At 34.1% G+C, this 16330-nt stretch overlaps 1 protein-coding gene across 1 annotated transcript in view; it reads right to left on the minus strand.

Moving 5' to 3' along the window:
* Positions 1-16092, minus strand: part of LOC149806762 (uncharacterized) — a 29551-nt gene extending 13459 nt beyond the window's left edge. Inside the window, exons 1-7 of the mRNA XM_089957222.1 lie at positions 14795-16092; positions 12261-12928; positions 11278-11455; positions 9902-10672; positions 8818-8993; positions 4877-5036; positions 4420-4508 (exon numbers count right to left, since the gene is read on the minus strand). Of these exons, the coding sequence (XP_089813348.1) occupies positions 4420-4508; positions 4877-5036; positions 8818-8993; positions 9902-10672; positions 11278-11455; positions 12261-12928; positions 14795-15605 (2853 nt within the window). The 5' untranslated portion in view covers positions 15606-16092. The remainder of the gene's footprint in view (positions 1-4419; positions 4509-4876; positions 5037-8817; positions 8994-9901; positions 10673-11277; positions 11456-12260; positions 12929-14794) is intronic.
* Between the last annotated feature and the right edge of the window lie 238 nt (positions 16093-16330).

Here is a 16330-nt window from a genome sequence, read left to right on the forward strand (position 1 = left end):
CTGCGCTGGAATCGATACATTCTAGACTACATTAAACCATTTCGAATGCCACCTTGCAATCGTAGTTGCAATTGGAACTGGTACATTAAAATCTCCTCCATTTGATCTCAGTGACAGATGGTTCCGACATCCTTCTCAAGACTCAATCCTTTATCTTTTATCGTTTTCTGACATAGTTGAATTCAGAGTAAATATAGTCTTGGGAGGTGGAGGGAAGTGTGTTCGGAGTCGCAGTCAGTCTTATTATTTGAAAGCGGTAATTATGTGTTATTTCTATTTTCGCTAAATGATAAAACACTGTGGTGCAAACCACGTATGTACGAACATGAGTACTCATATCAAAATCATGACAGCCTCGTTAAGTAGTTTTTGTAAAACCACTAAATTATATTCGGAGGCCATTAATGACGCTGCAGTTACAGTAGATGAATGCAGCGTAGTATTTGCCGCACTACACAGCTTTAACCCACAAAATTACATATCGAACCCCACAGCAATGTCGACGGTGCTTTCAAAATGTAAAACAAAACTAAGTATGTGCGCTACCCCTTTATAAGAAGAAGTCTTTAGTTTTTGTTGTTGCTATAGAATATTTATGAAAACACCAAATACATATTTTCTTGTACAAAGCTTTTTCAATCTCGATCCTCGTCATCGATGTGTATTTCGTCGCTCGTATTTCGCATAGTATTACTAAACTTTCTTAGGTAAGACATGCAAGTGGAAATAAGTTTCCTACGGCTATGCTGGATTCTATCAAGAACAATTCCAACCCTTTGATAGATTTTTATTTGCTGGATAGTGTGTAGTGGTCCTCTTAGTTCTGGTATTCATTCAAATTTCTCTTTTAAAAAACTACTATTCACAATGACAATTGCTTTTCGATAGTATTTCCTTGACTTTATTATAGACAAACCGCCATGAACAAATTAATTATTTAACAGGCAACCGTTGTTTGCTTATCAATGTGACTTATGCTGTGTTAATTTTTCAAACCAAAATGAACTCCTAAAGTGCCAAACGACATTATAGAATGTTCGGAGGTTACTTCACAGACCAAGTACAACTTCCCAAGGAAGTATGTGTGTCTAGTAATGCAATTAATACCAATTGATACATAAGTCAAAGTTGACTTTCAATAAATATATGCAACTTATGTAAATTAGATTATTCCTTAATTAAGATAGAACAATTGTTTTATCCCCGAGCGTGGTTAGAACCCGCACTATGACTATCTATCTCTGTAATGACGGCGACTGTTGCACATAGACACCAAAAGCTAGTAAATAAAGTTAACCACTTTTATAAAGAAAAGAACATATTATTTCTTTTATATTGGTAGTGACAAAATTTGACCGAGTACATATCCAATCTCGCATGTTTTGTATTCCTCCTTGAAAATTAAGAACACACAGAATAGATATGTGAGATTCAAACTGTCCTGTATTTAAGTCAAACTGACGCACGAAATCTTACCCAGAATATCTCAAGGTAGAAGCGATTGATGAGGTTCTTCTGGTATTTGGAAATACTATTCAGTAAATTTCAAGGCAGGTGTGACCGATAACTGTGGGGCTATAATGAGGATAATATAATCACTGGTAAATGGATTTCTTAAAATGTGTTTAATCAAGTCATTTTTTTAATATTACATTGTTGCCCATGTCATTGACATCAATGGAGCCTCCATATCCCATGACAATATTACTTGTTACAGCTGAGTTATAAAGGCCCAGACTGCGTCGCCTTTCTTATACATATGCGAATAGATCCACAAACAGTTCATAATTAACTACAACAAAACCATGACGGATATATGATCCGCAATATTCAAAGAGATAATAACCCAACGTATCGTGAATAACTTATATTAGAGCCTGGAGTAGATTTTCCCACGATAATTCATCTCGAAGTCCTTTATTCCATTCGTTCATATCAGCTATGATATATATATATATATATATATATATATATATATATATATATATATATATATATATATATATATATATATATATATATATATATATATATAGCACGATTATTTTTCTCCGATGCATTATGAAGGATTCATTTCCGTGTTTACAATGAACAAAACCATCACCCCCGTCGTACACGATCGGCATGAATCCAACAATATTCATTGACAGATAGCTGGTGACAGTAATTTGTCTTCCCCAACAGCATCCATTTCCAATGATTCTTTCCAATGATATATGTTAATATTGTAAATATTCTAATTATTTTCATGAGTATCATCGAGGAGTTGTTTTCTTACCTCCGATTAGGATATTAGTACAATATTCGTACGGGGGCAACGACGCCGCTTATGTACAATAGAAATAGCAGAGGACAATTTGATCCATAAAGGGACTAACTCCAATATTTGTCATAGAAAGCACTATTTTAGCTGGGGTATCCACCACTTCGCTGCTTATTAAAATTTAGTTCATATATTAGCATTTAGAATATTCGCATTTAGAATGTTTGCCATTGACTCATTTAAAACGCAATAATTATTTTGTCGCAAAAATGTATGACATATGATTCAATAGCTGTCTAATACACTGTATGAATCATTGTTTTAGGATGTCATTAGAACCTCATTCGTTCGTCTTCTCAGGTATAACTTCAAAAGGAAGTTACTTGTATAAAGAAATATGAACAGTGTTATTTTTATCTATATTTTTGTAAATCCTGCTATATGATTTTATTTTATTTTTGTAATTTGCATTCATGTTTATAAATTGTACAGAATTTCTTTGGTTAGATTTTGCCTACGTGACCTAAGTCTATTAAGATCATAAAATTACATAAGCAGTGATAAGTAGATTCTGACATATCTGTTGAGAATTTCTAATAATATTCTCAATAATAAAACTTAATTTCGGCTTTGGTTTAATAACTCAGTGACTGATGGAGTTTCGACTGTTCAAGAATAATTCAGTAACTTTCCATTAGTTGGACTAGTTCACATCAATATGCACTTCCGAGGCAAAATAATTTATAAGATCCGTCAAGTGGGGTATATTGTGAAAAATAGTCGCAATAGGATGCGTATATAAGGAAAGACTTGAGCAATCAGATTCAATCTTTTTTGGGTGTCAACCTCATTTCTTGTGTTCCTGTTGTAGTCTTCAGATGTGTTTCATGTTGTTCTTAGATATTATTCATCTCACAGACTCATTTATTGGTAAATACATTATTGGTCAAGTTTTACAGTTAAAACTTGTTCGTTATGCTTCTTTCTGTAACTAACAACTTGAGCATAATTTTGTCATGGTTGAAGAAGAAGAAGGCCAATTATTTTGCAAACCACAATGCTAATATCAAATTAAAATAGATATTCTTCATTCAGAATTTTCCATGAATTTCTTTTTATGACCCAAACAATAGTGTCCTGTAATATTAATTCTTTCGACAATTAAAAAACATCAAACAAATGGACAGAACCCTTCTAGGTTTCTTACGTAACTGTTTGCCAGTATCATCATGTTGCTTTAGAGACTAATTTGATTTTGTTTCCACCAGATTTGTATAAGCATCAAACGAACTTACATATTGTACATGGTCTTTTAACAGAATTCTCTGCTGGGAAACTTTGCAGTGAAGGGGATACTTTTTGAAGATGTTCGATACACATTGGAACATATTTCTAGTATGAATATGGATATTATTTTGTCTGATGTTTTAATACATAAAGACTATATTTAAACTGAATGGATTTTGTAAGATGAGTCCCTTATTTGTTGCGTGCTGAACGAAACCAGACTATTGTTGAAACCGCCAAATATCTACTTGCCAAATATGAAAGGAGTGTCAAGAGACATTTGAATGATATTGACATGGAGCGAACTCATCTAAAGAGAAAGATAAGGTTTGCATGAGCCAAAATTAGTAGGAAACGCAAATCTTTCGCCATAGTCAGGCTGTCTAGAGAGATTCATACGCAATAATTTGTGACGCAATGGTTCCAGTCGTCCAGGTACATGTACCTAAATCTGCTAGCGTCACTGGACATTAGTATGCCACCAAAAATGATGACGTACATTGTAGAATACAACAAAACTATCCATCCGCGCACTGTACTCACTGTATCCATCTACTCCATGACGTCTGTTAGACTCTATGGTCCTAAACTAAGTAACATAAAGAAGCAAAACCAGCAAGTTTTGTGAAACTTAAAAATTAATTTAATTATCAAACTCCTTTGAGTAATTCACAATAGTTCCAGAATAATATTAAATGAGCACGTTCTATTTTCATAGAAGATTGACAACAAAATATAGGTATACATACAACAACGCACTGTATGTATGTATGTATGTGTGTGTGTGTGTGTGTGTGTGTGTGTGTGTGTGTGTGTGTGTGTGTAGATACATGTGCATGTTTGACCTTCGGTATTAAGTGATAACATACGTATTCAGGTTCGTGATTTCTTTCCAGCTGTTGCTTTAAGATGGGCTGGTAGTGCTGATCCATTGATTTTGTTGCAAAGTATCGAATGCCTGATATGGAAATGGAATATAATGTTAACAAAGCCACTAATTGCAAAAATAATTTGAGCACACAATTGTCATGTTTTAAGCAATTTTTGTTATATGCAATTCTGCACTGTGATAACAATACCACTCAAATGCATATATTCGTTCATTTATCCTTTCTAATTATAGACGGTCTTAGTATGTCAGAAATTGATCTCAGAACTATAATTATTTTACGGCGTCATGATGACGCTCTTTTGCTGCTGTCAATATTTAAGGACTGCATATTTATAAGAAACTATTGACCATTAATACCTCTTTCCAACAGATTCACTTTCGCATTAATTGGATTTCTTTTCTTAAGATTTACTCAAATAATTAATAATTCCAACCTTTTCTCTCTGAACGCTGCTCATACAAGTTATCCAGGCACCTCATTAATTGGTTCGTCGTGATTCTCTTATCATCTGTTTCCCATGTTCGCAGCATCAACTCAAATACATCGTTTGGGACGCACCGCGGTTGCTTTGGTTTCATTCCTCCTCTTACCACCTTAAAAGCACATTACTTATTAAAAAGACAGGTAGTATAAATGTTGGTATTGGTACTTTTTATGGTTGATATTTGTTATAAATATGACTGATGACAGTTTAGACATAATGTGCATTTTTTCCATAAAATCCTTTCATTTCACGTCGTATGTTAAAACTATTATCTTTAAAAATTGACTACTTGTACATTGGGTTCATATGAATAATCGAGAATGTCCGTTTGTCGTACAATATTGTCAACACAACTATTCGCGCACTGTTTTATGGGTTTCTGTTAAATTAGGAAAGTATATGGTTAGTATCCACACGTACGTATATTAACAAATCAATATAATGCTGAAATGTGTCTAAAGTTATTGCCTGTTTTACATACATAGGTACGTAGTGTATGATACATTCTTGCGAACACGTCTAGGTTCGCTGTCTCGATGGATTGTTTTAAACCATTGTGCATCCAGTGGATGTTTGCTAAAATACACTCATTAAAAGATCACATTAATGTCTATAGTTGTCCTTGTTCCTTTAAGGTGAAGACAATACATTACAGAATCTTAGCAACGTAACCAGTAACCCGGATTTAAATGGAGGGTTGTGCATCTTAGTAAATATTATAATTTTTCATTATTATACGATGCATACATAGGCCAATTATTCTACAACTGCAATTGTTGTAAGAGTTTTAACCCTTTCTTGCCTTGGATAGTCAAAGATCACACCCCACTACAACTCATGAGAAAATCTTGCAAGCGAAAATGTTCTCGCAGTTATTGAAGGAATTCTGGCATACTTAATTCATAATGCGAAGACGCGCATATTGATTAATAAAAATACCCCAGTCGATTTTTTATAAGAGATTTTATCGTTTTGAACATCATTGCTCTTCGTCCTTCGAGTTCGAAGATGACTGTGATACCACTAACCGGTTTAGTTTCTATGAGTAAGTGAGTTTCTAATCGAGTCAATTTGCTCCCTGAACGTTTTCTGGCACTCTTGGCTAAAGGTGCCTCTTGGATTTGCTTGCACAATAGAGGATATCTTGCAGTTCTGCGATATCCTCTCCTTGCTCCGCTGCAGTTTTCCTCCGTTCAAAATGGGCAGCTCTAGTATGTATTAAAGTCCTTCCAGGCGGAGCTATTCTGTGTGAGATCTTCTTAAGACTAGTAGTCGACGGTGAAGTGTTTCAAGGATGTTTCTTCTTTATTAGTCTCTCTACGGACATCCTGTGATGTGGACTGTCCATCATATATCGTCAACTGAGTGCAGATGCTTGTAATGCCCGCCCGTGTGAAAACTTAAATGTCTGGGACACTGTCCTGCCATATTACCCTTGTCAGTTTCATAAGGAACTCATTTGAAAATGATTAAGCTTCCTAACAAGGCGTCTGTACACTGTCTAGGTTTCGAAAGCAGATATCAGAGTCGGCATTACAATGGCCGTGTAAACCTTCAGCTTAGTTCGTTAACTGATTCTTCTGCGCTCCCACACATTAAAATACGGTATGCCAAATGCCACATTTTCTTTATCGATTCTAGAGTTGGTTTCATAATTAATGTGGACTGCACGTGAGAATGAGCTGACTAGAAAAGAGAATTTGTATAATGTCGCGACGCTTTTGTATATTTATTGATCTGCATGTTGCATTGAGTGAATAGTCATGTGACGATAGAAGATGACGAACAGTCAGTTCCTGTAACTTTTCCGTCGCCTGTAGTACCCTGAGATTGAAGTGAATGACGTCAGTCCGGTATCTGATGTCAATCCCACTGCCATACTCACGGAAGGGATCAGTACGATTGGCAGGGAACATCCAACTAAAGAAGGCAGGGCAAACTCACAGTCCTGAGTGACGCCATTGTTAGTAGGAATAGTTCAGATGAGTTGGAGTCATTCTCAACACAAGCGAGCATGCAGTCATGATATTGTTGATCCATCGCCATGATCTTTCAAAAGACCTCCACGACTGACTGTTTCAAAGGATTTTGTCAGGTTGATGAATGTCGTGTACAGGTTGTAGTTCTGTTCTTTGTATTTTCTGTGGAGTTTACAATCACATGTATCTCGTCCCTCATCGTTTCCGTAAGCCATTCTGATTTTCTGAGAGGAGCAAATGTTCGATCTGATGCAGTAAGTTTGTGTGCCATATGCGGACATCGACCACTCAACTGTCTCCTCGCTGATAGATGCATGTGAACTCAGGATGCTGTTGAAGTGTTTTGTCTGCCCTTGAAGTATCTTTCTTTGTCACTGAGCAGCATTACTCGGCATCCAACCTGTCCCTTTTCATGAAGATGATGTAGTCATGAAAATGTCATTGCTTGGAGCGTTGGTGCATCCAGTTCGTCTTCTTGTGATTTATCAAGCAAAAGACTGTGATGATCATGATTAGGAATTTGTATTCATTGTTTTCATCAGTAGTAAGAATGCTTTCTTGCGTTTGCCAACGCCATTTGTGCCAATGACACTTGGCTATGTTTGTTGATCTGTAACAGCTTTAGCACAGAAGTCACCAAGTCTGCTTAATTACCTCTGCAATTATAGACTAAAAGTCTTCATAAAATTTGTAATTGATTTCACCTAGGTTGGTCATGGTTCATGCATAGGCTCTGATGATAGTTACTAATTACCTGTCATTTTGCACACAATGATGGTCTCATTTTCATTAGCCTGTTGTCATTCACTTCCTTTGGGAGATTTGTGAGCTAGCTGGATGACATCAATTCACTGTCAAGAAAGTGTCTAGTTATATGGAGACAGATCTAGTGGATAAACATCACATCCTGTTGCGCCTGCGCTGACGCCCTCCGTTGTCCACACAGCTAATGACATCAGCCTTCACAGCCGTCTCATGACTATATCTATTCGACCGCATGGAACATCATAAATGACTTACTAGAGGGAGCAAAGTGTAGCTGTCCACTATAGCTCAACAATCACAAGTAGTATCGTTTGCAATATACAGATGAGAACAATATATGACTTGATCATTTCAAAGTAATAAATCTTGCAGTTTCAAATACATGTCATTCATATGTTTGTAATAGTTGATAACCTTGCTAACTTACATCAGATAGGACACCAAGCTCAGTCTTGGTATCATTAGATACAGCACTATGGATTCCATTCCATCATAAGAGTATTTGTGGGGTGCTGGGGAGGAGGGAAAATACTTCAGCGAGACAATTACTTCCTATTCTTCTATTTTAATTTATACATTTTATTTTCTCAAAGTTAATTTGTAAGCATAACAAGTGTACAATGATTTGTTGCATGTTACTTAAATATTTTTTCTGATACCGGCACAAACAGATACAACTAATAAATATGTATTTGCTATTTATAACTAAAAACAACTAACCATTGAGACAAGGAAACATTGTTTTAGTGATTAGACTAAACATCATCAATGTTTAATAATATAATACTGAATTAATTTTCGTTGTTAATTTCAGAGGTGGGATTTTTGTGGGGAGAGGCATATGTCTTGCATCATGTTAAAAGACCCTGATTAAGAAGAATTAAAATATTTTAAAAATAAATTGCACTTTATCATGTATGCCTGTCGTAGGCCTTGATATATCTTTGATTTCACAAACAATGTGTATAATTGTAAATGCCTGTGAAAAAAGAAAAAATATTTACTTCACATTGTTTACTTATTTGATTGCATTACAAGTTTAATGGCAAATAATAGGTTCGCATTATAAAATTTTATATCAACCAAAACGGTACTAATTGATTGTTATGTCTTTGTAACTTTTGCTTGTCATTTTGTATTCTTTACCATTTCCATGATGCTGTCGGTAGTTTTATCATGATGTTCGCTATAAGGCCAACAACCGTGAGTCCAGGCTTCAAGCATAAAGTGCCCGAACATCCAAACATCACTGAGCATAGAAAATTTGTCGAAAACTTGTGATTCAATTGCAGTCCATCGAACAGCCAGTTTAGTCTCATCATCTTGAGAAAAAAAACGAGCAAATGACAGCTGATATCTGCTTTCAAAAGAAACTATATTCCTTATATTCACTTAAGTGTTAAAAAATTAATTCTACACGTTTAATATGTACAGACATATTATATACTCAGTAGTTTTAATATCTATGAACTTGAAACACACTTTGTCGTCCTTGTAAATATACACTCGTTCCGTAAATGTAAATTCTCTCTTTAAAAACGCTTCCGCTGTGCATGGTTACCCTCCAATTAACGAGACAAGTTTACTCTGCCCATGTGCCGGACGGACAGATTGTAGAGGTTCTGTTTATTACCCATGAATCAATAGTCTAGTTAAGCATTAACTACCAATATGGCGGAGTACCTTAGTTGTTAGAATTAATTTAAGCAATGTATTTCCACTGGAAGATATTCTTCCCCTCACGTTTACAGTTAAAGTTCATCGTCTGAAAACATTTCTCTTTCGCAGTGCATCAGTAACACCGAAACACTTGTTTATTACAATTAAGAAACTGCTACATCGTAATTTCGTCTATTTGTAAAGTTAGAATATTTAAAACAAAATATAACTGGAAAAGCTGACTAGAACATGTACAAAGACTAAGATCAACAAAAGCAACGCTGTACATGCGCGAAAGAAGGCGCTCAGATTAAGTGAGATACATTTGCATGGCTAACCACTGCATTCTAAAAGATAAAAAAGCAATATCCGATCTGTGCGTTATGTACTACTTAATCACTTCTTCTAATCAGAACGTTTTTAGTCCTAAGTGGGAATCAAATCATATTTCATATTACATCAGTTTAACGTATCACCGCATCTTAAACATCCCAGCTGTTTCCTAAAGGATTATTTTATTAAATTAAATGGTAAACCAATTAAAACTCGAAAATTGCATGTTTGTACTTACTCAAGCAAGTGATTACATCTTGTTTGTTGGTTTCCTTTGCAATTCGAAAGTCCACCAGTTTCAACGTCATAGTGTCTGGGCAAATTTTGAATCTGTTTGACGTAACGTCTCGATGTAATATATACCGATCGTGCAGATGCTGCAATGCACACAATGCTTGTTTCACGACGAATATCAGTTTCAGGTCATTTAACCAGTCTCTATGATCTCTCTTCAACAGCACATATTCCTGAAGGTTCATACCTTTAGGCTCTTCTACAACGAAAAACTTTGGATAGGCCTGCCGCTGACAGGCAATGAGTTGCACTATGTTAGAATGAACATCCTTTCTTTGAAGTGACACCAGTGTGGAAAGGGTATTGGCAATATAATCAATGGATTCTTCCTTTCCGCAATAAGTATTAATCTCGATTGTCTTTGACGACCTTGAATTCATACCTTCTCCAGTCCCGATAAAACAAACTGCTTTTACACGCATACTCCCGAGCTCTCCAGTCCATGTGGCCAAATGCCGAGTATGCTTATTATTGTTGTAATGGAGACTTACGTTTGTGCGTTTTAAGTTGTGGCAAATGTAATGAAGACAAGCATCTGTGAATTGTCCTTCTTTTACTATTTTCTCTGAAACCGATGTTCGAATATCACTTGTCTTGTAAAATGTAAGACATTTGAGTTCTTCTGAAACCATATGTTTTGTATGATCTTTTGTATGCAATGTGGTCAAAAGTATTTCTCTAATTTTCTTTCTTAAATCGTCATTAGCTCGTGTCTCTGTAAGAGTGAATTATGCATACATTTTAAATTTATAGACATGATAATAGGATTATCAGTGTCATGTCTAATGTCAACTTTCATCTAAATATATAAGAACTTGTTTAACTACCTGTCCAGCACTTTATTTCCTAAACAGATGTGGAACTGGATGAACAGAAATTGATTCAAGACAAACAGAAGTCTAGAGGGATGAAAAATGGTTTGAAACAATACATATTGGCCAATATTTTCCCTATATGCATCATAGAAATATCCAGAAATATTTATCAAGGTAATTCTGTGTCAAAACGGGACAGCACATCAGATATATCAAAATCTATTTTCTTTTACAACATTTGTAAATATAACTACACATTATCATAATTAGATTTCATCAAAATCAGATATTTCATGCTAAATGTTCTAAGAGAATGCGTACTTCTAATAAGATTATTCTCGTGATTAATAAGAAATATTTTATCTTTGAAAAAATATTAAAATTAACTCAAAATCGAGTGCGATTGTTATCAAGTGTAAAATGACATAGCAACATACCTTTTTGTACTATATTCCTAATAAGAATATTTGTCTCTAGCGTATGAACAAGCAAAACACTAAATTACCAATCAATGATTTCTTTTCGAGTATGTGTCTGCAGCCTCTCGAAATCAATAGGGCGATGGCGTGTTGCTTTGATCTACTTCTCCGATTTTTAAAGAACCAGGCTGTGGGATTCAAAGCCTCTTTTACCAATTTCATGAGCAGTTGTGAAGGCAATTCAGTGTCATCTAACCGATGGATCTATAAATTTATGTCGTAAAACTTATTAAGTTAAAAAATATCAAATCGGCGTTTCTACACAGGGTATACGAATTCGTCTCTTTTGGGCATATTTCTGTATAATTAATTAAAACTGAAAAAAAAAAATATCAGGCCTCATTTTAAAGAAAAGGAAGACGAAATAGCCTCTGTATTACAAATAACAAGGTTTATCAATTATATTCCATTAGGAAACCAGTATTCGTGCAAAACGTAAATATTTATTGTAATAGTGAGAGAATAAAAACATATTTAGTGTCTTTTTAGTCAACGGTATTAATAACAAATATTAATTTCAATAACTAAATGAAGCATGTCTTGTAAATCCAGTTAGCCGCTAGCTTCATTTGTCTCCCTTTATATATATATATATATATATATATATATATATATATATATATATATATATATATATATATATATATATATATATATATATATATATATATATATATATAATGTGAACGCTACCACTGTAAACAAATGAAGATAGATAAAGCATATTACAAAATGTAAATCCTGCAAATATTTTCTTTCATCTTACATTTGCTTTCGAATCATTAATTGATCTTACCATTTTGTTTCGTATATTTTCGGAACTTCTTTCTCACTTATGGTCACATCATCAACACTGACAATATCTTTTCCACCTAACATGTACCTTCTGCTTCTTTTCCTGTTCAGTTTATTTTATTATACGTATATATATATATATATATATATATATATATATATATATATATATATATATATATATATATATATATATATATATATATATACTAACCACATTCAACAGCAGGACCAAAACGGATATTCGATCACAAGGATTGCATTTTGCCGACATTTTACTAATGTCTTCTGCTTTTGTATGGCTCGTTCGTAAAATTTCATCCCAGTTTTTCATCTGTAGCCAGTGGCCTTTATTCAAATCTCTAACGTTTACAACCAGACATTGCAGAAAATGCTGCAGAAAATCTATGAAATACCTAATGGAGATGTGCTGCTTGCCATTCAGTTCTGACAGATGTCCGTGATATTTTAGAAGTTTCTCGCCAAGTATATCTGGAGAGACATTTTGTTTGGCGATAGTGTGGAGATAGACAATAGATAAGCTTAATAGTAAAATGTAAGACAGTTGTGAAACACAAGTTTCGTCTCCAATATGTCTGATGATGCAGTCAAGAATAGCCTCGGCTGCTTCTAGGACGTGATCTGGGTTGATTCTTGATGGATTATGATCGTAACAAATTTCTTCAATGGTGTCAACAACCAAACATCTAATTTTTGCAGAATCGCAACACAACAAGCTTGACACATTTTTAATGCCCAACTCATGGCCCATTTGAGGTAGGAGCTGTCCTAATATTTGTTTTTCGAGGTTCTCATTGTCATCATGGTGTTGTAGTTTTGATAGAATGGTTTCAAAATCAGTTGGTTTGATTTTGTTTTCACCTGCAAAAATGTAATGCTTAAACTATATAAAGTAATAATAATAATAATAATAATAATAATAATAATAATAATAATAACAATAATAGTAATTGTCGAAATCTTCAAAGCTATTTTAGTTTGTATATATGATTTGGATTTCTTAAATGTGTATATTAACTACGTGAAACGAAATTCAACACTTTTCCCCAGCAATACGAAGGTAGAAACATTAAGAATCTTGTTCCATAATGTTTAAATAAGTACACAAGTGTACTGTTTTCCAATATTCAAAATCTGTCCCAAAAAAGAACGATAAAGTCATCATTCGATGTAGCAAAAGATATAGTATTAATACATGTTTTTAAAAAAATTATCGTTAAACAGTCATCTTTGTAAGTGAATTTAACAAATTATAATTGCAGTCGAATCAGTTAATACATATAGGGAAGATTTCCATTGGCCAGGACATAACCATGATCAGTTAATACATATAGGGAAGATTTCCATTGGCCAGGACATAACCATGTGATCATACCCATTCCCGTTTATTTCTGTATAAATTGTATGGCTAACTAAATTATACTTCAATGTTGTGATACGTTTATTGATTCCTTGATAACTAAATAGCAATATTACATCTATTTCGTAAATGGTGTTTATTTCTCTGGGTTGATATGAATCTTAAGAAATCAACAATGGCATCATAATGGCACATTCCAATTTATTGCAATCTGGATCACACTAATGACAGAATCATCATATGTTTTCTTTATATAAGACAGTCTATATATATATATATATATATATATATATATATATATATATATATATATATATATATATATATATATATATATATATATATCACATTCATTTAGACATTTCCTAAGTTCATCTATTTTTTCGAACATATATCAAGCCAGTGATTGTATATCTCAATGTCGTATTTTTGGACCACATTTGTTATCTCTCCGTGTTTTAACACAGACTACACAGCATGCAACACATACATGCTTTTTTCTGAACATCCTCTGACCGTGTAACTCCGATCTATGTGATACGCTAAATGCTCAATCCTATCAAACATTCATTAGTGTTCTTTCCTATGCAAACTTTTGAAGAAATGTTTAAGATCAACTTTGAATGGTATTATCTACTTCCCTTCTATTAAGTCTGTTAAGAGGTCTGGATATGTCATGAACAAATATATACTCAACGATTACATACTCTTGGATGATTCACTGCATACGTTTTTTTCTGATTGTTATGTGTAGTTCAGCTTTAACATAGCTAACTTCTTGACATTTTAGGCTACTGATGTTCAAACTTGGGCCCATATTATTGAAATATTCATATAAATCTCATTTTACTGCTGTAAAAACTATGCTAATTTAAATGTTTTGTAAATTAATTACTTCTTTTCCATTCATTATCCCTAATACTTTTCCTTCTAAGCAAAATGCGTATGAAATGTTTAATTAGTTTTATGACTTGTTTTCGTATTGATGCATTAAATATCAGTCTTTATTTGTATTTATTTCACTACAAATGTTTCAGAACAGATTTTACTTGTATTCTCATTTTCATTTCAACGTTTACCACAGATTCAGGAATATGTTGTTTTTTCTGTATGTAGATTTAGCCCCTTGGATAGTTGTGTCGGAACTCTACTACATACCCACCCAATTGGGAAGACCAATATTACGTATTCCATTTGAAGAAAGGATCGCTGACACATTATGTATGGGAAATATATATTTCATGTTGGGCAGAAAAAGGAAATTCTGCATTAAAATCTAAGCTAATTTGCCCGTCAATGTTATATTATTCGAAAACGTTATAGAATTAATAGTTCATGTTTTTGATTCATTGTTTGGTTGAACTTACCATAAGGAATGCATGCTTGCTCCCAGACATGTACACCAGCCAAAGAGTCCGAATCAGGTGGTAACATGGTGTCTGCCAGAATAAATCTAGACTGAGATACAAGTTTATGCTCGGTAGTTACTTCGCCATCAATTGTTTTGCCACTGACCGTACTACTCGATACTGTTGATGAATTTGTGACATTTAAATTAACAGATTCATGCCGATGTGACGACTGACGTTTACCATCCATGTTATCACCACTTACTATTACAAAACCACTGGAAGCTGTGGATGTATCTGTGAAATTTGAATTATCAGATCCACCACGCAGATGTGACTCTGAGGCAGACACATTTGAGTATCGACTTTCGTCACCAATGTTATTGCCTCTGACCGATAAAAAACCGCTGGATGCTGTGGATGCATATGTGAAGTTTGAATTATCAGATTCACATCGATGTGGTTCTGAAATAGTCATCTTCAAGAATGTATTTTCGGATGAACATAATGTTAGCTCTTTTGGTTTGGTTTCCTCTGGATCAATTCTTTCAGGTACAAGCATGGATGAACACTCTGTTTCTTTGTAATCCGAATTATCTGTAACTCTATGACATTCAGCATTGATTGTTGATGTTGTTCTCCCATGTAAAGAAAATTCTGTATCTCGACATTGCTCGTCTCCTCGTATTCGGATATCTTCCAGTATGTTCTGAAACTTTTGCTCTTCCTCTGCGTTCGTCAGTGAAAAACAACTCTGTATACCCTTCACGTGCTCATCATGCCAATTTCCAACTACTATTGTTGACAAAGAATCTTCTGAGAAATGCATTGTAAAACAAGTAACGATATTGTGAATATGTTTTCAGTTAATGATAAACATGTATCCTTTCTCCAGATGAGATTTAAAGTCGTTTAATACTGTTCTTTCATGTTGCACACACAAAATATTGTATCATCATCCAGAATTTCAGTCCTTCTAAAGTTCTGAATACATTGATCTTCCTTGCACATATAGACTGAAATAGTGTCATTCGTTCTGACCCCCATCCTAAATCACGTCATAACGTTCTGTTCAACAACGGAAAGAATAATTGGTGATTGAAGAGAGACTTTCTCCTGATCTTGACATTACAATGAATGGTCAAAATGGCAGCAAATATTTCTTCCTTCTTGTCTGACTAAGGCCTCCTTTCGCAGATAAATATAACAGTGACGTAATAAAACAGCAATTGAAAGTGTCATTCAAATGCTATTCAATGGTTCATTGAAATTAGTTGATCATACTACACCTCATAATGTATTCATCATAACCGTTATTCAACCTGATAGTCGTACACTTATGTGTAAGTAAATAAGCCTTATAGAAAACGAACTGTTTATGTTATATATTCCCTAGCTGGTTGTCAAGTCAACTAAAGCTATAGTGTGTTGCAATCTTGAATTGCCTAATATTTATTAATATCTTTGAAATGTTGAGTAATTTCCAAATTGTATCTATAAATAATTCATGCAGCTGGAGGTTTGCATATATGTATCGTCAGTCCTTTTAACCAC

This window comes from Sinohyriopsis cumingii, chromosome 1 (assembly GCF_028554795.1).
Source record: "Sinohyriopsis cumingii isolate HCF-2022 chromosome 1, ASM2855479v2, whole genome shotgun sequence".
In the NCBI taxonomy this organism is placed as follows: Eukaryota; Metazoa; Mollusca; class Bivalvia; order Unionida; family Unionidae; genus Sinohyriopsis; species Sinohyriopsis cumingii.